Source organism: Chenopodium album, chromosome 5, assembly GCF_948465745.1.
Source record: "Chenopodium album chromosome 5, dcCheAlbu1.1, whole genome shotgun sequence".
Lineage (NCBI taxonomy): Eukaryota > Viridiplantae > Streptophyta > Magnoliopsida > Caryophyllales > Amaranthaceae > Chenopodium > Chenopodium album.
Window position 1 is genome coordinate 50,545,501 of NC_137838.1, and position 21,974 is coordinate 50,567,474.

Sequence of the window (21,974 nt, forward strand, 5' to 3'; positions counted from 1 at the left end):
TCTTCCATTTTAGAGGAATACTCTCTCAATTTTTTATTTTTTATTTTTTTTCTCCAGCATTACAAGGAAAGCAATGAGAAGTACTATTTGATCGCTCACAGGTTAAATTCATGTCTTTCACTCTAAATAAGCATAAATCATATTTTGACTGTTGTGGGTTGAAGCTGTTAAATTTGTTTTTTTAATCTGCTAAAATCGGGCTCATATAGTAGTGTAAAAGCTTTGTTTAATGAGAAATAATTTGATGGGTACAAGAATGCCGATCTTGCTGATTATTTTATTTCCACGGGAGTATGTGATTTTTTTTTAATTTTTTAATTTATTTATTTTTTAATTTTTGGTCTTGTGTATAAATTACTAAATTAGGAGCATTTGAGTGAACATTGTAAACGACGATGTCAATAACTAGTGTATGATGATGCAATCAGTTGCTACTCGTACTTATTATTATTTATAATTTATTTAACCTAACGCTCACCCTCTAGCTGCATATTGCAATTTATTTTTGCAGCATCAAGGAGAGCATTGCTGAGCAACCAGCTGGACTTCGTGGTGGAAAATTAAGAGAGTAAGTTAGAACAGAAACTTTGCTATTCTAGTTCTTTCTTTAGAATAGTCTTGTGGCTACTCCTTTCTTCTGAGGATCAGTGAACTGTGACTTGCATTGTCATGTAATTTGTTATTTATTTATTTATTTATTTTTAATTTTTTTTTAGGTACCAAATGAATGGTTTGCGATGGCTTGTCTCACTGTACAATAATCATTTAAATGGAATTCTTGCTGATGAAATGGGTCTAGGGAAAACTGTTCAGGTATGACTTAATTGGTTTGGGTTCACATGATTCCAAGAAAGAATATAGAGCTTGTGATGGTTTGCAGTTACAGATCTTGAATTGTGGATGATCTAGTATATTCGTACTGCAGGTGATCTCTTTAATTTGTTATTTGATGGAGGCAAAAAATGACAGAGGACCTTTTCTAGTGGTTGTTCCGTCATCAGTTCTTCCTGGATGGGAACAGGAAATGAATTTATGGGCGCCTGGTATAAACAAAATTGTTTATGCAGGGCCTCCAGAAGAGCGGCGTAGACTATTCAAGTAATGAACTTTTGTATTATAAAGTATCTATTTCATACATAATACCCTCACGAATAATTGCAGCTGTTAATTTTCTGCTGTAGGGAGAGCATCATCCACCAGAAATTCAATGTCCTTCTGACAACATATGAATATCTTATGAACAAGCATGACAGGCCAAAGCTGAGTAAAATTTTTTGGCATTACATTATAATTGATGAAGGACATCGGATAAAGAATGCATCATGCAAGCTAAATGCTGATTTGAAGCTTTATCATAGTTCTCACAGATTACTATTAACTGGAACCCCTTTACAGGTTATTGATTAATCTTTTTTATTTTTTTATTTTTTTTAATGCATTATTTTCTTATTACACTCTTTTATTGGCTTGTTTACACTCTTTCAAGTTATGTAATCCCATTGATTTGGTTATCATCCATTTCTTTAATGTCAAATAATATGTTGACCTTTGCAGAATAATCTTGAGGAGCTTTGGGCTTTGCTCAATTTTCTATTGCCAAACATTTTTAACTCTTCTGAGGACTTTTCTCAGTGGTTTAACAAGCCATTTGAGAGTAATGGTGACAATTCCCCTGACGAGGTGACTTTAATTTTGGCACCTTCTCACTGGCTTATCTTTCAGAGTTTTTTCACTTATTTACCTGAAGTTTTGATTTTCACCACCAGGCCTTGCTATCCGAGGAGGAGAATCTCTTAATCATTAATCGTCTTCACCAAGTTCTTCGTCCATTTGTACTTCGTAGGCTGAAACACAAGGTTCCTCTGATGATATCTATTACTTTTTTTCCCATCTTTTAATCACATATATTAGTCTTTGTTGGTATAATGGCGACTCCGATTGAAATTACTATCTTGGACATGAATGCTTATATAATTAGACATATGATACTATTATAATGGCGTCGAATATAATTTTATATCTGATCTATAAGGCTAGGCCACCAAGAACAATCCTAAAACTCCGATTAGCTTTTGCGTGAAGACAAATTTAACCACAAACTCACAAATCTAACAAATTGAAAGTTTTAAGCTGTGTATAAGTAACTGTGCTTGCTGTTCTCTCACTTATACAGTAGATTTTAGGGAATTAAGAAGATGGATGAGGTATTAATGAGGAAAATTGTAATCTATTTCGAACAAAACTAGTAAGGTATGATTTGATTGATGATAGCTTAAAATAGCATTTCAAAATTCTTTTTCCTCTCTCAACTTGCACTCTGCCTTCTTCTCCCGGCTAATTCTAAATCCAGTAGCACCTTCCTCCCTTGTTTAGTCTATATTACTCCCTCTGATTTATAATAATCGCAACAGTAGGGAGGGCACAAAGTTTTAGGCAAATTATTGAGAAGTGACAAAAAATAGTATAAGTGGGGCTAGTAGGAGAGAAATAAAATAAAATAGTAGTGGGTCCTTACCAGAAATGGAAGGGCTGCAATTATTACGAAATGGATGAAAAAGGAAAGTGTTGTAGTTATTACGAAACGGAGGGAGTACAAAAAACACAGCAAAGCACCATATTTAAATTAGTGGTTCTTTTCATTGAAACTCAAGTCAAATAAGAATCGAAAAAAGAAATCAGATTACAAACACATTTTCACATGCGAAACCCTTCCCTTTGGAGGGAAGTAAAGACTATGCATTTAGTGATTACCTTAATTCATATTGCCTTGGCACCCAAGCCTCATTTCATCCTACACCAAATCCAACTAAAGGAGCTTGATATCCCAAGCAGACCCTAATGAAGAAAAAACACGTGAAACCATGCACATGTGAGCCATGTGCATATGCCTTGCAAACGAGCCTGAAATTGTTTTAGGAACTAAGGTCAATAGCTATCTTTGACATTCAACCTATGATTTTAATTGTTCATTTATATTGTAAGATGTCATCAATCATTGGTCATGATTTTAATGCCTAGGTGTCTTAAGAACCTTGATTTAAACGATAGCTATCTACTTATTTGTATACAATATGTCATAGGTCCCCAACTTATTGTTGGGTTTGGGTATCAGATCTATGCAATCTTTGTGCAATGTGGGACTGTTTTTGATGGACAACATGCTATGCATATCGATATATTTTTTGATTTAGTAGCTTCTTAGCCAGGATGTGTCATCCATGATTACCCCCCCCCCCCCCCCAAACACACACACACACACACACCCACACCCTCCTACTCCCTCAAGTTTTTGGTACTTGAACGGAGCGGGTTTTAATTTGGTCATTGAGGGGTTTAGGAAGCTAGTTTTGGGTTTCAGGATTATTTTTATATGTGACGTTGTATGATATTTCTTTGTTTCTTAATACTTACAACTATTCATACAATTTGACTATATTTGCCGATTTAAATATAAGATGTATATAGTTATATACGATCTTGAAGATATGCCTCAAAGTATATTTTCAAAACATGACGTGTTAATTTAAAAAATATAAATGATTGATAATCTGCATTGGCAGCCATGAAAATGGAGGTGTGGCAAGTATTGCAAAGCAGAGGAAATACATATTAAACTTTGAAACTTTTTCAATACTTCCTTGTATTTTTATTACATTTACGGTACCATCAGGTGTTGCTAAGAGACAAGAGAATTTATGATAAGTATACGGGGATCTGGAGCAGCTGAAAAGAAGAAATCATCCTGTTAGTGTTTGCTTAAGGAAGGGGGAAAATGTGGCTTTTAATAATATGCTGTTTTCGTAAACCTGATTTTGGCAGTGGCCATGAATACTTGGTTAACTTTTCCTAGTGATATACAACATTTCATCAAAACTCCTCTCTCTAAAAAGCCTTTAATTCTTCTTTATATTAGTTGACTACTGGCTCAATTATACTTTCCGATCACTGTATCAGTGTAGCTATTTCTGAATAGGAGATACATGATAGAAAAAAGAGTAGCTAAAGTTTAGTGATCATGTTTTTTGCAGGTGGAGAATGAATTGCCTGAGAAAATTGAGAGACTTGTCAGGTGTGAGGCTTCTGCATACCAAAAACTCCTGATGAAGAGGGTGGAAGAGAATCTCGGTGCACTTGGGATGTCAAAGGTTTCATTATTTTCATTAAGTTTTCTGTTTCATTTTTTTTTGAAGAAACAATGAGATTGAGATAAAAAATCTGGTTCTTTTTTTAGACCTATCTCAATTTTCAACACTTGATAAAATTCAGAAAACCAGTTTCATGCTCGCACGTATTGGTCTATATTCTAAATTAGTTATTTGCTTATGTTGATAACTTATTATCAGGCTCGAGCAGTTCACAACTCTGTCATGGAGCTCAGGAATATCTGCAATCATCCATATCTTAGTCAGCTTCATGCAGAAGAGGTATGTTTCTTTCTATTAATCGGAGTTGTTAGTTTATGGTTAAGGGTGCGGGTTGGAGGATCGGTGCATAATTTTATTTGTCTATATGCAGACATTTTTTTTAATTAAAATTTCTTCTTAATGTAGGTGGATAGTTATATACCTAAACACTTTCTGCCACCAATTGTAAGGCTGTGTGGCAAGCTTGAAATGCTCGATCGTTTGCTTCCTAAACTCAAAGCAACTAATCATCGGGTATTGATGCACTTACTCTTGTTGTTTAAGTCTTTTACTTTATTATTAGATTAATGTCTTTCAAATGTAGATGGTGACCCTCCTTTTATACATTCTATGTGGTGGCCAAAAATATGAAAAAACGTGAATTTCAAAAATTGATTTCACCCAATATCATTGTTATACAAAGGTTTATGTAATCTTACAGCCAAAATTTTTTTTAAAAAACCTTGCTAACTTTTTGTTGTTTAAAAAAAAAAAAAATATAACTCATTCCTAACTGAAACAACAAAACACACGCCCTGTGCTGCCACAGCATCACTCCTTTGTAATCCCATAGCCCCAGCCCCCAAAAACCTCAACAACTGCTGCCTAAAAACCTCAACCACTGCTGCCCATAACCCTCACCAACCTCAACCACTGCTGTCCATAATCCCCACCTACCTTAACCATTGCTGCCCTTTACCTGTAGCCCTGCTCCCTTGATTGCTGGCCTAATTACCTCCTTTCTTTGGTTCTCTTTCCCATTTGCCCCTTCTTTTAGGGAGTCTACGTATGATTTAATGCAGTCTACTGATGATGTGGGCAGGATACATATCCAACAGGGGAGTAGTATTGAAGATTTTGATGGTTGCTTTATTCATGGAATAAATTAGGTCCTGTAAATTATAATATGTCCAAGTAGTTTAAATCGACTTATGAAATCAAAGATATGATTGAAGACCACCAACACTTGTATTTATTGAAAGAAATGTATCTATTCACTTGGGAGAGTAATCCCAAAATTACCTTTGAAGGCTTTAAAGATGTCTGATATGGAAATATTATATACTACCTCCATTTTTTTTTGTAGTTGACACGTATTCCTTTTTAAAAAGGTTATTTTTAGTTGACACGTTTCCTTTTTGGGTAAGTTTTATACTTCGCATTTAGAAGTCTACCCCCACTTGCTTTATCATTCTCTCTCCTCTCATTTATTTGTGTGCCTAAATTGAACGCGTCAACTAAATAGAAAAGAGGAAGTAGTTGGCAACAACCAAGATAAACTAATTGAGTATTTAAAAGCTACAGAAAGGGGCTACTAAGGGAGCAGAGGGCCGATGATCATGAAGGGTGGTCTAAGAAGGGGTGGGCAGTTGTAGAGAAGTTAATGAAGAAGGGAAAGGGTGCAGTTGTGATGATGGCTGATTAGTTGGTTGGAGGTGGCAGAGGAGGTTGCTGGTGGGTGGTGGCTATGTGTTAGATGTGCATATATATAAAGGCTAATTCTTATAAAAAAAATTTAATAACATAACAAAAAGTTAACTGGTATTTGGTCATGAAGGTCACAGAGTCAATCAGAGCAATAACAATTGCCTACTTTTGAAAAGTCACCGTTTTAGTGTAGCAATGTGAATGTGTTATAAAAAAGGTTTTAATATGTAAATTTTTCTACCAAAAAACTAGTATATGGCAATTCAGTAAAGGTCACGGCGGCATGATCCAAAATAATTAAATAAATCAATTGTAATTTGTAACTAATAAATTCCTTAAATTCACCGATTTTTTGACCGTGGTATGAACAGTCAAAGCCTAAACTCAGCAATAGTAGAAAACAGTTAAATTTCACATTTATACATTAATATTATTGAAGTTTCAACTTTCAAGCTAGATGAAGTCATCAATTAGCTTGTTTCAGTGGTGACCGTTGTTAAATTTAACCTGCAGACTCTTGTGCTCAAATTTAAAAAAGTGATTGTAAAAAAAAAAAAAAAAGTAAAGAAGTTATGTTATCTGTAAGTTTGGATATATGTCTGGTGTGGGTCATTAATGTCCTGCAAAGACGTTATGCTTATAACTTTACAAGGAATCAGAAACATTTAATTATTTTTAGGTGTGGTTTTCACTTGATTCATATGAGAGTCAATCTACCCAAAGTCCCAAACACTTTTTGCATGTTTATGATGCTCTTATTTGTCTGGGCAATACAATCAGGGCTTTTGTTTTTTTTGTGCTACTGCATTTGCAAGGATTATTGTTTCAGTTAGTGATATTGGGTAAATTCTCGTTTTATTTTGCAGGTTCTTTTCTTCTCCACAATGACTAGGTTACTTGATGTTATGGAGGAATATCTTGTATGGAAACAATATCGTTACCTTAGGTTAGATGGGCATACATCTGGCCTAGACCGAGGTGCTCTTATTGAACAATTTAACCGACCAGAATCTCCTTATTTTATATTCCTGCTCAGGTTAGTGTAGACTTGTTTTTGTTTAAGTTAACTGGATTTTAGAAGGTACAAATGGTATCGGAATCTTTGTTTAAACCATTTCACCCATTCAATCCGTTAGTATAATTCTTATTCGTGTTTGGGATGTCACAAATGTTTGCAATTTGCTTGCTTAAAGAACTTCCACTGTCTTTATTTACTTGCATCACACTATATTGTCATTCACTTTAAGGAAGATCAGACTTGGTAAACAGGAAAAGTGATTAAAATAATTGTACCACCAACATAAAGAAAGTGTTAAGTTGTTATGGTTTAGATTTTATAGCTTAATCCGTCAGTTTACCATCTATTTACCTTCTCTAATGACTTCCTCAAATAGTATTCCAAGGCGAGTTGCAACTTGCAAGTATTAAAAAACTAGAGGAAGTTTATTTCATTAGTTCATCGTTATATTATATACTAGTTAAATAAATTTAGTCAATATATATATATATATATATATATATATATATATATATATATATATATATATATATATATATATACAGATTTTTTATTTATTTATACAAAAAACCCAGCTTAGGTAGTACTCCGTACTTCGTATAATACACTAACTTTTCAAAATAAAAAGGGTATAATTAGGAGCCATATAATTTAAAGAAAAATATTTGGCGTATTCATTTATTGAGAAGTAATAGATGGGGATATATGTTGTCATAAATGCTTTTGGCGAAATATAAAATAGATATATTATTTCCAAGATGATAGTCTATTACTTGGCTAAAATAGTGGGTTTAATTGAATTCGTGGTGTTTTGTGAATCCATGTAATGATTTTGGGTTCTAATGATCTCTATTTGTTGCTCAATATCTTTTTTGTGAGGAATAGGATTTGTAGATTGTTGAAGCTTTTTTAAATCTCTTACTTTTTACTGTATTTAATTTTATCTATTTTTTTTCTTCATGTTTTGTAGTATTCGTGCTGGTGGTGTTGGGGTGAATCTTCAAGCAGCAGATACTGTCATCATATTTGACACAGATTGGAATCCTCAGGCATATTTTCTGTGCCCTTTCTTTTGTTTTTTTTGTTGGTTTGTATGTGCGAGTGATATATTTTTTTTTCTTTTATTTTTTATTTGTGTGTGTGTGTGTGTGGGTTGGGGGGTGGGGTTGGACACTCATGATGATAATGTTGGTTTGAACTTTTAAACTGACTTTATTTATTAATGATTGTTATATAAGGTTGATTTGCAAGCACAAGCTAGAGCCCATAGGATTGGACAGAAGAAAGATGTGCTTGTTCTTAGATTGGAAACAGTAAGTTCATATTTGTCTCAGGGTTTTACCTTTTTTCTTTGTCTCGCATTTACCTTGAAGATGTTGTGATACTTAATCAGTAAACATTACCCGAGCATATAAATTTATTTAATTAACTTAAATATTAGATTTGATAACCCTTTATTACCAATCTTTTAATCAATATGACAAAGAAATGAAGTGAAGGTTGAAATCTGCTCAAAGTCTCCTTTTGTGTTCCACATCCACATGTATTCATGATTGCATTCTGATTGTCTTCATATGATGGAGCTAATTAGACTCATCACAAAGCTGCCAAGGCACTGTGCATTATTTTTCTTTGTGATTTAACTGTAATTGGAAACATTTTTCTAAATTACGTTAGATTTGGAGAGACGTGACCATGATTTTTGGTTTCATTTATATTCAAGGTGCTGAGATGAATCAATATCTAAGGGAATCTGGCTTGGACATTTGAATGAAGACGTCCTCTTCTTGTTGGTCTATTGTAGAATAATTCGGTAAACCATGTTGAGCAAAGGCACTTAATGGACAAGGGCACAAATCTACCACCCAAAAGCATAGACTATGCAAAATTATTTGACGGATTTTGGGCTAATTTTCTCTGTATTTTTAATTCTTTGTGCAATTATAGAAGGATTAGTAAACTGAAAATTATCCAATTAACAATATCAGAAAATGGAAGAAGTCCTGTCTTTACTTATGTTTTTTGGGTTCGCTGCAATATTATGCTTTGCACTGTTGGTCATGCAAGTCAATGCTCATTGTAGATCTTTTTTTACTGCTTATAATTCTCATTTCTTTTCTGTGTTAATTTTATGCTATAAGAGTGTTAATCTGTCACCCTTATTGTACGATTTCATGATACTCAAGGTCCATACTGTGGAAGAGCAAGTGAGAGCTTCAGCTGAGCACAAATTGGGTGTGGCTAATCAGAGTATTACTGCTGGTTTCTTTGATAACAATACAAGGTATAACATATTTAGTAAATTTTTTTGCTTTGCTTTTAGATTTTGTGGTAATTTATACATTACTATAGCATTGCTACATTATAACTTATACCATCTTCCAGTGCTGAAGATCGTAGGGAATATTTGGAGTCTCTCCTAAGGGAATGTAAGAAAGAAGAAGCTTCGCCTGTTTTGGATGATGATTCCTTGAATGACATATTAGCCCGCAGGTATCATATTTGTGTCCAGAATTGTTTGTGAGCTGTTCATGGATTTTAATCTTTTTGTTTATTAATTTTATTTTTAATGTTTTACTTTTATGCTTATTGCTTGTGGGACCCTGACTGGCAATACGGGTAAAAACATGCATGAACCCAAAAGTGTTGTGCACTTTCAAAGACAATGAGATGCAGTTGTTTTTGTCATGGTTCTGGCCTTGTTTGTTGGGACAAGTGACAGTAGAACTACTTTTAAATTGTTTATCCAAATGTGAAAGTTTGTTTTATGTGACATACTGTGCTCACATAGTTTAAGTGTGTGTTGTTGGTTTTTAGTTTTTCTGTGTATGTATGTGTTCTGTTGGCATGATGATAGAGCTAGTTTTGTATATTATTGTCCCATACTTCTTTCCTGATGCTTGATTTCCACTTTCTCTTATCCGAACTTCGTATTTTTATTTCAGTGAGTCTGAGATTGATGTATTTGAATCAGTTGATCAAAAAAGGCGTGAGGAAGAGATGGTATGTAACTCAAAGAACACAGATCTTAACTTTTATCTATTTTGGTATTCTTCATTACACCCCCATCCCTCCACCCTCAATCAAAATGGTGTACTTATGTTATTGTTGTTGGGCTTGCTATCACTTTAAATTGAAGATTACATGGAGTAGGCTGTTACTCGAGATGAAGGGTGATTGTTCTGAAGTGCCGCCTCTACCCTCACGTCTTGTAACAGATGATGATCTTAAGGCATTCTATGAAGCGATGAAGATACATGATATTCCTAATGACGGGACATCTTCTAGTTCTGGGATGAAGAGGAAAAGTGGGTATCTCGGAGGTTTTGATACTCAACAATATGGGCGTGGGAAGCGTGCTCGAGAGGTGAGCTAATTATCTTTGGTCTCGTGCATAGTACATGTTATCAATCCCTCCTTTGCTTTTGGCATTTATTTTCATCTTTTGTATGATATGCATGAGCTTGTATAATTGAAATATTTGTCAATCTCCCATTTTGATACATTGACTCTGAGTTTGCCTTTATAATTATTCAGGTACGGTCTTATGAAGAGCAGTGGACAGAAGAAGAATTTGAAAAGATTTGTCAGGCTGAGTCTCCTGAAACTCCCAAGCTAAAGGATGAGAAGATGGATGTCCCACAGTCATCAGACAATAGTCAAATTCCTGGAAAAGTAGAGCTATCTACGCAGACCCTGCAATCTCCTCCTCCTGCGTTAATATCTTCACCACTAATCAAGAAAGAGGTCACACCACCTGTTAAGCGGGGGAGAGGTAGGCCAAGGAGAACAACTACAGATGTCTCACCGTCTATGGGAGTTAGTGCAACACCTATCGGAGCTAGTCAACATGCAATTCATTTACAAAAAGGAACAGATTCAATCATGTTGAATTCAAGTTGTCTGGACACTCCTGGTACTTCTGGTTTCACTAAAGATACCAGTGCAGACAAAAATCAGAATGTTGCTATTTCTCACATCTCTGAGGCAGTTCCACCGTTGCCACCTATTGATTCTGGGGTTCAGTCTAACCCTGCTGGTACTTTAGTTTCATCGCAGTCTAAAAGACAAGGTCGAAAGGGGCAGCCAACCAATAAGTCTATTGGAGGGGATTCAGGGGTAGAAATTGTTAGGCGGAGGGGGAGGAAACCTACTCGTGTGTTACACCCTGTTCCTACTGGCTCTCTGGTTGAAGATTCTAAACCTGTCGAAAAACTTGCTTCAGATACACATGTAGCAACAACTTCTAGTGTTAGCACAGATAACCATCTTGCTGAGGGCTCAGATCCCAAATGCTTGAAGGGCCGTGCTGGGATTGTCGTCAAGGATTTAACAGGATCTGAAGTTGCAGATAAGAAGACTTTATGTGATTCTTCATCATTGGCTGTTGCTCCTCTTACTGATTCAGAAACAAGCAAACTTACTGCCGTTTCACATAACCAAAATGTATCTGTCCAAGAATCAGCAGCTGTACAAGCTCCAAAACCAAGTGGTCAGTCTAAGCTAGATTTATTGGATTCATCTTCTGTTCCATTGGCTCCTTTGGAAGCTTCTGCTGCCAGCAAATGCAATCCTGTCTCTATTTCCAAGAGTTTTGATGGCCCAATCGCATCACCAAAAATTGGAAGCCAGCCTTGTTTGAAATCAGGGGCTGAGCTTCAAAGCATTAACCCACAATCTGCTAATCCTAGCTCTCAAACTGCCCTGACCAGCTCAACTGGACTCAGGCCTGGTAGAAAACAAAGTCAGAAGCCTCACGGTGGAATCGAACCAGTCCGACGAAGGGGTAGGAAACGGGGAAGGATTGTGCCAACTGACCCAGCTGCACCTGATGTTCAAGATAAAAATTTGAAGGAGCCTGTGAAAATCACAGATGCATTGTCCACCTCTGCTGACACATATGTTGCAGAACATTCTGGAACTGGTAACATGGGAATGATTTCAGATGTTGCAACAGTTCCTGTAATTCCTCTTGTCCCAGTTTCAGGTTTCATGCTAGGCTCTGCACCTTTGACTTCTACTAGTGGCTCAATGCATCATTCAAGCATTGGTTCACAATCGGGTCCTGTTTTACCTGGAACTTCTGCTATTCCCCTTCAGACTCCTAAGTTATCTGTTCCTTTGCAAGTCCAAGGACCAGATCAGAATTCACAAGCTGGAGAAACTGCATCACGTCGACGTGGAAAGAAAAAAAGTGCAGCGTTGCTTGATAACTCGGGTGATCAGTCTTTATCATCCAATAAATCTGATAAGAGTCCTAGGGGCTCTGGTGGCCGCAAAGTCATAGCAACAAGAAGTAGGCGAGTAAATACCTCTCGTAGTAAGATTGCACAGGAAGAGGCAGATGCATGTAGCAAATCTATTGCTTTAACTAATAGTACAGATGCCGTCCAGCCTCCCAACATGTCTTCTCATGTTCCAGATTCTACCCTTGTTAAATCCAATGAAGCCAGTATTCGGGGGTCAAGGCATGCTAACCCGTTGGAAGAGATTACATTATGTCGCACTCCAGCAGATATTCCGCCTGTATCATGTAAGGGTAAAACAAATGTAATTGTGTTGGCTTTAGAACCAACTGGTCCTGCCGTGGATCCTACTGGGAGTAGTTACAAAAATGCAGATGGAAAAGTTGAATGTTCGGAGTTGCAAAAGAGTTCTGCTCGAAATGTACTCATGCCAGTCGTTGATGTTCCTAGATCAGAAGTCAGCTGTAGTGCTGGTGTTCAAGCTCCTAATCTGGATGAGGAAATGTCCGCACCTCCTGGATTTGACACCCCAAGATCAGAAGTTCCAGATGCTGAACTGAAGAAGGTGTCAGAAAGAGGTGGTCGTGGTGCATCTAAGATTACTGATGCAGAAAGAAGTTCTGTTGTCTTGGCTCTGGAATCAACTGCACTGACAGCCACAAAAGAAGAATTTTCAGTATTGCTGGGAGTTGAAGGTTCCAGAAAAGGAAGTATCTCTTCTACAAAGCCTATAGGTTGTAAATCTACTTCTAATTTGGCTGATGCAGCAACAATAGGTCAGCCAGAAGAAGAAATTTCAGCTCCTCCTGGGTTCGACATACCTCAACGTTGCCTATCTGAAAATGCTGTTGCAATGTCTTTTGAATGTGTTGCTGGCCTGGCCTCGGACCAGTTGATTGATTCTGCTTCAAAATCAAAAGTTGACCAATGTTCTCAAGGTACGTCAGATGCTGATCCTGAGTTTAAAAGTTTGGAAGAGAGAATCAGATACTTTTAAGGATCTCTTCTTTTTCCTGTAATTTCTGGAGCATCAGCAGATGAACTTATTCGATGTGATTGCTGTTTTTTGTTTTCTTGTTCATGGAGCCCTTACTAGAATTTTTTATCAGATGCACTTCTTAGATGGGAATGCTGGTTTTGTGCTCAAAATATTCCATCTCTATTAATTTTGTATACCATGACTTATTTTTTGCTTAAATATAGGTAGTATGGCAGCTTCTTTAATTTGCATTTATGTTTGACAGGATCTCTTGATGATAGTAATGCTGAAATTAGCACTGTTGAATCTCCGACTGCTTCCACTGTTGTAGGTTTTGGTATTACGTTTGCGTCAACATTGGAATCATGTTCAAAAGAAGCTGAACCTTCTCATGGTATGTCTGAAAACATGTACTCGTTAAGTAACTCATAAGAAAGTTGTTTTTTTTTTTTTTTTTTTTTCATGCCTGGAATGGTGACAATATTATTCTGCCAGTACTACTATGAGTTTTGCATGATTTAGCTGTTTCTATTCTAATTTTGCAGGGCCTGATGATGCCAAAGTTGATGCTGCTGATGCTCCTAAAGTATCTAATACTGTGGAAGCTCCTAGTTTAGAATTAAAAGTGGAGGACTCTATTGCAGCTCCTACCCTAAAGTTAAAAGTGGAGGAATCTCGTGGTATGTCTGGAACATGATTTTCGACTGTTTTTTCTATTCTGTTCCAACTTATGTTATTTACGATTCATATTAGATATTCCTTTATAAGTGGGATAGATGTATTAATTTTCCTTAATAATCAGTTTATAATTAAGAAAAGTATTTTTGATCCATCATAGTTCTGTAATTTTGTTCACTTTACAGAGCCTGAAGTTGACAATGCTAAACATAATGTCTGTGATCCAGAGTCTGATGCTACAGCAACATCACCTTTAGAATTGGCTAAACATACAGAAGAATTACATGGTTTGTCTAAAGCACAATTTAATTTTGTTACATGGTTTGTTTTCTTTTTTTTCTTTGTTTTGAATTTTTGTTTGACATTGCTGAATTGCTGATCTTTCTGTAATAATGACAACTCCTGGCAGTTCCAGCAAATCAATTATGTTAATTTTACCATATTGTCTAATATCTTACTAAAAATGCAAGGGAATTGTGATTTTAACATAGCTATGATGCTGGTATTGCTCTTCGGGACCCAAGTAAAACTAACTAGGAAAGGTTGTTAAACACAAGTTTAGAGGGTTTCGAATTGTGTAAACGAGGGAATAAGGGTAAACTGGTTTTAGAATTAGTCCTCTATTGGAACTTATCCTTCATATATATACTTCCTCTGTTTGTTAATACTTGCTAGTTGCAGCACTTACCTAAATGGAAATGTCACAATACCTAAGAAAGCCGTAAGAGAAGTGAAGTAATTTTTCTTTCTTTTTTGCAGGATCTGATGGTGGCAATGCTGAAATTGCTAATGTTGATGCTCCTACACTTTCTCATGTTGTCAGTTTTGAAACGGTGGCAGCTAGCTTGGATTCGACGGAAGAGTGTCACAGTAAGTGCAACAATTTTAATTATGCAGTCCATATCACTTTGTTGTAGTTTTTGGCATCTATTGGTTGGTTTATAATGCTTTGGACTTACCACAATCACAGCATTGTTTAAAAAGGTAATGCTGAACTTGCTGATGTTGATGCTTTTGAAATTTGTCATTTGCTTTTGCAGTACCTGATGGCGGCAAAGCTGAGCTTGATGATGTTGATGCTCCTACGGCTTCTCATGTTGTCAGTCGTGAAAATGTGGCAGCTTCAAATTTTGAATCGATAGAATATTATCGTGGTTAGTTCAACAATATATGTATAATTAAAATTATAGTCTATAACTCCGTTTGAGGTGTTGAGGCAATACATATCCCTTTATATTACTTTGGTTACCCTGTGTTGGTTGTTTTATAATGCTTTAAAATTACCACAATCACAGCATTGTTTAAAAAAGCGTACAGTTGTTCTGTCGCAATACTTCTTTTTAAAAAGTTACTGAAGAATCAGACTTAACTGTAAACTATAAAAATGAGTGATTAAGAGCCTAAGAGCCTAAGAGCTATACACATGTGAGAGAGAGCTATAAATAAAAGAGATTACTGGTATAATATATAAGAAAGTAATGATAAGTAAATGCTTAAACTACTGTAAAATTTTGGAAGCCGTAATAGAAGTGGAGAAATTTGTCATTTGTTTTTGCAGGACCTGATGGTAACAATGCTGAACTTGATGATGTTGATGCTCCTATGGCTTCTCATGTTGTCAGTCATGAAACTGTGTCAGCTTCGTGTTTGGAGACGACAGAAGATTGTCGTGGTAAGTTCATGTGTATATTTACACGTTATTTAAATTACAGTCTATAACTCTATGTTTGAGGACTTGTGGCAGTCATATCACTTTTATGTTGTGTTGGCAACCCTGTGTAGGTTGGTTTAGAATGCTTTGATATCAACACAGTCACAGCATTGTTTATAAAGGCGCACATTATTTTCTGAACAATTTTTTTTAAAGCCGGTGAAGGATCAAACTAAAGTGTAGAGTAAAAAATGAGTGATTGAGAGGTTTACAAATGTAAGAGAGAGCTATGAATAAAAGAGATTACTAGGATACAATATAAGAAAATAATGATAAATAATGCTTTAATGTAAATTTCTTAAAGTCGTAATAGAACTGGGGAAATTTGTCATTCGTTTTTGCAGTACCTGATGGCGGCAATGCTGAACTTGATGATGTTGATGCTCCTACGGATTCTCATGTTGTGAGTCATGATACTGTGGTAGCTTCAAGTTTGGAGACGACAGAAGATTGTGGTGGTAAGTTCAACAATATAGTTACTTATTTTGAAATTACAGTCTATGACTATATTTGACGAGTTTAGGCAATACATATCACTTTCATGTTGCTTTTGGCAACCCCATGTCATTTGTTTACTGTTTATTTTTTAATATATGTATATTTTAAAAAGTTAAGTTTCACTCTCTTCAATGAATCGCTGAAAGGCTCTGAAAGACCGGACTTAACTATATAGTAAAACACTGATTAATTGAGAAATAAACAGAAGTAAGAGAGTTACATAGTAAATTGTAAGATTTTAAACTATCACATCATTGTTTTAAAAGGCACACTGCTTTTATTCACTGTTTATATTTTTTTCGCTGTTTCATTCTCTGCAATGAGTGCAAAAAGGCGATGTTGGACCATACGTAACTCATTGAAAAATAAACAAAAGTAAAATAGTGTTATGAAAGAAAGAAATCATTGGGATAAATTTTTGGGATGGAAAATTAATGACAATTGTGTACTTTAACTTGAAGGTAATTATTATTACTTGTTTTATATTTTGGAATACCATAAGAGAAGTGGAGTAAATTTGTGTTTCTTTATTGTAGGACCTGATGGTGGCAATGCTGAACTTCGTGATGTCGATGCTCCTACAACTTCTCATGATGTCGGTATACAAACAGTGGCAGCTTCAAGTTTTGAGGCGACAGATGAGTGTCATAGTAAGTTAAACAATTTTTAATATGCATCATTGAAAATGCTCTCTGTAGTTTGAGAAGTTGAGGTAATCCATATCACTTTCATGTTTTTGGCATCAATTTGTTTGTTTATAATGCTTTGAAATAACCACAATTACAGCATTGTTTAAAAATTAAGTGATAAGAGGTATACAGATGTAAGAGAGTTATATGAATGAAAGATAATATAGGAATAATATATAAGAAAGTAATGATAAGTATATAAAATTTAGGAAAGGTGTATTAAAAGTGGAGAAATTTGTTGTTCGTATTTGCAGGACCTGATGTTGTCAATGATGAGCTTAATGATGTTGATGCTCCTACGGCTTCCCATGTTGTCTGTCATGAAACTGTGAAAGCTCCAAGTTTGGAGACAACCGAAATTTGTCATGGTAAGTTCCACAATATCAATATAGGCGTAATTTAAAGTAAAGTCTATAACTCTATAGTTGAGGTGTGGAGGCAGTGCTTATCACTTTCTTCTTGCTTTTGGCTACACTTTGTCGGTTGGTATATAATACTCTGAAATTGCAACTATCACAGTATTGTTTTGAAAGGTGCACAGCTTTTGTTTCACTGTTTATTGCTTTATTTTATAGTTAATATTTTATTCTTAAAAAATCAAGTTTCACTCTTTGCAACGAGTTGCAAAAAGTCATAGAAGTATCAGACTTAACTATATACTAAAACTAAAACATTAATTAATTGAGAAATGAACAAGTACGGGAGGGTTGTGAAAAATATAAATTACTGGGATAAAATATGGGATGTAAAAGAGATGATAATATTTACTTTTAACTTGAAGGTAAGGAAAGCCATAAAAGAAGTGGAGTAATTGTCTTTTCTTTTTGCAGGACTTGATGGTGATAATTCTGAACTTGATGGTGTTGTTGCTCCTACAGCATCTCATATTGTCGGTTTTGAAAGTAAGGCAGGACCTGATGGTGATAATTCTGAACTTGATGGTGTTGTTGCTCCTACAACATCTCATATGGTCGGTTTTGAAATTAAGGCAGGTTCAAGTTTGGAGTCGGCTGAAGGCTATTGTAGTAAGTTCAAATATTAAGATACACATCTCTAATATACAGTCTATATTTGAGGAGTTGAGGCAGTCAATAATCTCTTTCATGTTTCTTTTGGCAACCCTTTGTCTGTTTGTATAACCATCACAGCATTTTTTTAAGAGTGCACAGCTTTTCTTCAATGTTTATTTATTTATTTTCTTTAATTTTTTATTTTTTAGTTAAGTTTCACTCTGTATGATTAGTTGCATAAAGGCACTTAAGGAACATACTCAACTGTGTCGTAAAATGTTGATTAATTAAGAAATAATTAGAAGAGGGTGAAATGAAAGTAATTACTGGGGTAAAATATGAGATGTAAAAGTAATGACAATTTGAAACTTTAAGCTAATGGTAATTAATGTTATTATATTATTTTTTGAAAGCCATTAGTGAAGGGGAGTAATTTTTCCTTCTATTTTGCAGGACCTGATGGTGGCCATGGTGAACTAAATAATGTTGATGCTTCTACACTTTCTCATGTTGTCGGTTTTGAATCTGCGGCAGCTTCAAGTTTGGAGGTGACAGAAGAGTGTCACAGTAAGTTCAACAATTTAAATTATGCATCACTGAATGTACTATCTATTTTTTGAGGAGTTATGGGCTTATGGCAGTGCATATCACTGTTATGTTTTTTTGGCATCAACTAGTTGGTTTGTAATGCTTTGTAATTACCACAATCATAGCATTTTTTTTTTTATAAAGGTGCATTGTTTTTCTGTCACATTTTTTTTATATTTTTTTGTAAACGCTTAAGGATCAGACATAACTGTAGAGTTAAAAGTGAGTTATTTAGCGGTATACAGGTGGAAGACAATGCTCTGAATAAAAGAGATTACTGGGTTAAATTTTAAGAAAGTAATGATAACTATATATTTTAACATTTTATATTATTTTCGAAATCCTTTATAGTAGTAGAGACATTTATCATTCGTTTTTGCAGGACCTGCTGGCGGTAAGGCTGATCTTGACTATGTTGATGTTCCTATAACTTCTCATGTTATCAGTCATGAAACTGTTGCAGCTTCACATTTGAAGTCGACAGAAGATTGTCGTGGTAAGTTCAATCATAGATTTATGCATCATTGAAAATACAGTCTATGACTTTATAGTTAAGGAGTTGAGGCAGTACATATCACTTTCATGTTGCCTTTGGCAACCCTGTGTCAGTTGGTTTATAATGCTTTGAAATTACAACAATCACAGCATTGTTTATAACAGCGAACAGTTTTTCTGTCACAATTTATTTATTTATTTATTTGTTAAAGGTGCTGAAGGACAAGACTTAACTGTAGAGTCAAAAATAAGTAATTGAGAGGTATACACATAAAAACACGTAAGATTGAGCTATGAGTAAAAGAGATTAATGGGATAAAATATACAAATGTAATGATAATTAAATACTTTAAGCTATGTAAAATGTATTGAAACCGTAATAGAAGTGGACAAATTGGTAATTTGCTTCTGCAGGACCTGATGGTGGCAAAACTGAGCTTGATGATGTTGATGCTCCTACAGCTTCTCATGTTGTTAGTCATGAAAATGTGGCAGCTTCAAATTTAGAATCGACAGAAGATTGTTGTGGTTAGTTCAACAATATATTTGCTCATCATAGAAATTATAGTCCATAACTCTATGTTTGAGGTATATTTCGTTTGGCTTCCTTGTGTCGGTTGTTTTATAATGCTTTGAATTTACCATAATCACAGCATTGTTTAAAAAAAAAAATTTCACTGAAGGATCAGACTTAACTGTTGATTAAAAAATGAGTGATTGAGGTATACACATGTAAGATAGAGATATGAATTAAGTAGATTACTGGTATAAGATATTAATAAGTAAATACTTAAATTAGTGTAAAATTTTGGAAACTGTAATAGAAGTGGAGAAATGTGTCATTTGTTTTTTTGCAGGACCTGTTGATGGCAATGCTGAACTTGATGATGTTGATGCTCCTGTGGCTTCTCATGTTGTCAGTCATGAAACTGTGGCAGCTTCAAGTTTGGAGATGACAGAAGATTGTCATGGTAAACTCAATAATATATTTACATGTCATCTAAATTACAGTCTATAACTCTTATGTTTGAGGAGTTGAGGCAGTACATATCACATTCGTGTTTTGTTGGCAACCCTGTACCGGTTGGTTTAGAATGGTTTGAAATTAACAGTCACTGCATTATTTAAAAAGGCACACAGTTTTTCTGTCACGATTTTTTTTTTAAATGGCGCTGAAGGATCAGACTTGAGCGTAGAGTAAAATATGAATGATTGAGAGGTGTACAAATGTAAAAGAGAATACTAGGATAAACTATACGAAAGTAATGATAAATAAATTCTTTAACTAATGTAAATTTTCTTAAAGGCGTCATAGTTGTGGGGAAATTACTCATTAGTTATTGCAGGATCTGTTGATGGCAATGCTGAACTTGATGATGTTGATGTTCCTATGGCTTCTCATGTTGTAGGTCATGAAACTGTGGTAGCTTCAAGTTTGGAGGTGACAGAAGATTTTCGTGGTAAGTTCAACTATATAGTTACGCATCATTGAAATTACAGTCTATAACTCTTATGATTGATGAGTTGTTGCAGTCTTGCAGTGCATATTACTTTCACGTTTTGTTTGGCAATCCTGTGTTTGTCGGTTTATAATGCTTTGAAGTTAACACAACTACAGCATTCTTAAAAAATGGCCCCACTTCTGTCATGATATGTTTTTCTTTTTTAAATAGGTGCTGTGGATCTGACTTAAATTAGAGAGAAAAATGAATGACTGAGAGGTATATACAAATGTAATAGAGAGCTATGAATAAAGGAGATTATTAAGATAAAATATAAGAAAGTAATGATAAGTTAACTTTAATTAATGTTAAATTTTGGTAAGCCGTAGTAGAAGTTAAGAAATTTGCGTTTCGTATTTGCAGTACCTGATAGCGAAAATGCTAAACTTCATTATGTTAATTCTCCTACAGCTTCTCAGATTTTTATTCATGAAACTGTGGCTGTTTCAGGTTTGGAGTCAACAGAAGATTGTCGTGGTAAGCTCAATAATATATTTACGCATCATTGACATTATGTTATGTAACTGTTTGAGGAGCTGAGGCAATGCATATCACTTTCATGTTGTATTTTGCAACCCTGTGTTGGTTTATAATGCTTTGAAATTACTACAATCACAACATTGTTTAAAAAGGTGCTCAGCTCTTCTGTCACACTTTTTTTTTTTTGGATTCATTGTGTTGCAAAAAGGGAGTATCAGACTTATCTGTATAGTAAAAAATTAGTTATTGAGAGTTAGACAGATAGAAGAGAGTTAAGAACTGAGATGGGAATGTAAAGATAAGTTGGTACATCAACTAGACTTTATTTTTTAACTATTAAATTATTGTTATTTATTTATTTATTTATTTTCATTTATGTATTTGGGATAGCCATAGTAGAAATGGAGTAATTTGTCTTTCATTTCTGCAGGACCTGATGGTGGCAATCCTGAACTTCATGATGTTGATGCTCCCCCAATGTCTCATATAGTTGGTTGTAAAACTGTGATGGCTACAAATTTGGATTCGAAAGATGAGTGTCATGGTAAGTTTAACAATTTAGTTGCACATCACTGAAAATACACTATACTTCATGAAGCCCCCATCTCAATTTCATGTTGATTTTGGCAACAATATATATATATATATATATATATATATATATATATATATATATATATATATATATATATATATATATATATATATATATATATATATATATATATATATATATATATAATTTAGATTTATTTATTTTTCATACAAAAAATTAAGTGCTACTCTTTTAAGTATGTTGCTAAAAGGCGGTAAAGGATCAGACTTAATTTTTGAGTATTGAGAATTTCAATTTTCTACCGGAAGTAAGAATATTAAGAAAAAGAGAGACTACTAGGAGTCTAGGATAGTTAATAAGAAGTAAAACTAATGATAAGCTTTTAATTTAGCTTTAAAATCGAGTTTTTTTATAAGGCATAATAGAATTGGAGTAATATTTCTTTTTCAGGCCCTGATGGTGGCAATGCTGAACTTGATGGTGTTGATGCTCCTACAGCTTCTCCTGCTGACGGTTTTGAATCTGTGGCTGCATCAGGTTTGGAGTCGAAAAAAGAATGTAATGGTAAGTTCAACAATTTAGTTACACGACACTAAAAATACACTCTATACTTGAGACTACTAGGATGGTAAATGAGAAGTAAAACTAATAATGATAAGCTTTTAATTTAGCTTGAAAATCGATTTTTTTTAC

General features: G+C 34.7%; 1 protein-coding gene across 5 annotated transcripts in view; it reads left to right on the forward strand.

The window, feature by feature from the left end:
- The window catches only part of LOC145632096 (uncharacterized), a 39,832-nt gene that overhangs the window by 11,750 nt on the left and 6,108 nt on the right, over positions 1-21,974 (forward strand). For all 5 annotated transcript variants that reach the window (XM_081684377.1, XM_081684381.1, XM_081684378.1 and 2 more), the window contains exons 15-50: positions 58-101; positions 512-568; positions 717-813; positions 926-1,098; positions 1,182-1,395; positions 1,555-1,680; positions 1,767-1,856; positions 4,029-4,145; positions 4,344-4,424; positions 4,551-4,658; positions 6,698-6,867; positions 7,820-7,898; positions 8,088-8,162; positions 9,036-9,133; positions 9,235-9,342; positions 9,795-9,852; positions 9,989-10,216; positions 10,387-13,033; positions 13,340-13,468; positions 13,620-13,754; positions 13,938-14,039; positions 14,512-14,622; positions 14,793-14,906; positions 15,311-15,424; positions 15,808-15,921; positions 16,498-16,611; positions 16,905-17,018; positions 17,481-17,675; positions 18,114-18,227; positions 18,631-18,744; positions 19,158-19,271; positions 19,601-19,714; positions 20,090-20,203; positions 20,657-20,722; positions 21,156-21,269; positions 21,732-21,845. In XM_081684377.1, coding sequence (XP_081540503.1) covers positions 58-101; positions 512-568; positions 717-813; positions 926-1,098; positions 1,182-1,395; positions 1,555-1,680; positions 1,767-1,856; positions 4,029-4,145; positions 4,344-4,424; positions 4,551-4,658; positions 6,698-6,867; positions 7,820-7,898; positions 8,088-8,162; positions 9,036-9,133; positions 9,235-9,342; positions 9,795-9,852; positions 9,989-10,216; positions 10,387-13,033; positions 13,340-13,468; positions 13,620-13,754; positions 13,938-14,039; positions 14,512-14,622; positions 14,793-14,906; positions 15,311-15,424; positions 15,808-15,921; positions 16,498-16,611; positions 16,905-17,018; positions 17,481-17,675; positions 18,114-18,227; positions 18,631-18,744; positions 19,158-19,271; positions 19,601-19,714; positions 20,090-20,203; positions 20,657-20,722; positions 21,156-21,269; positions 21,732-21,845 — 6,676 coding nt within the window. The remainder of the gene's footprint in view (positions 1-57; positions 102-511; positions 569-716; positions 814-925; positions 1,099-1,181; positions 1,396-1,554; positions 1,681-1,766; positions 1,857-4,028; positions 4,146-4,343; positions 4,425-4,550; positions 4,659-6,697; positions 6,868-7,819; positions 7,899-8,087; positions 8,163-9,035; positions 9,134-9,234; positions 9,343-9,794; positions 9,853-9,988; positions 10,217-10,386; positions 13,034-13,339; positions 13,469-13,619; positions 13,755-13,937; positions 14,040-14,511; positions 14,623-14,792; positions 14,907-15,310; positions 15,425-15,807; positions 15,922-16,497; positions 16,612-16,904; positions 17,019-17,480; positions 17,676-18,113; positions 18,228-18,630; positions 18,745-19,157; positions 19,272-19,600; positions 19,715-20,089; positions 20,204-20,656; positions 20,723-21,155; positions 21,270-21,731; positions 21,846-21,974) is intronic.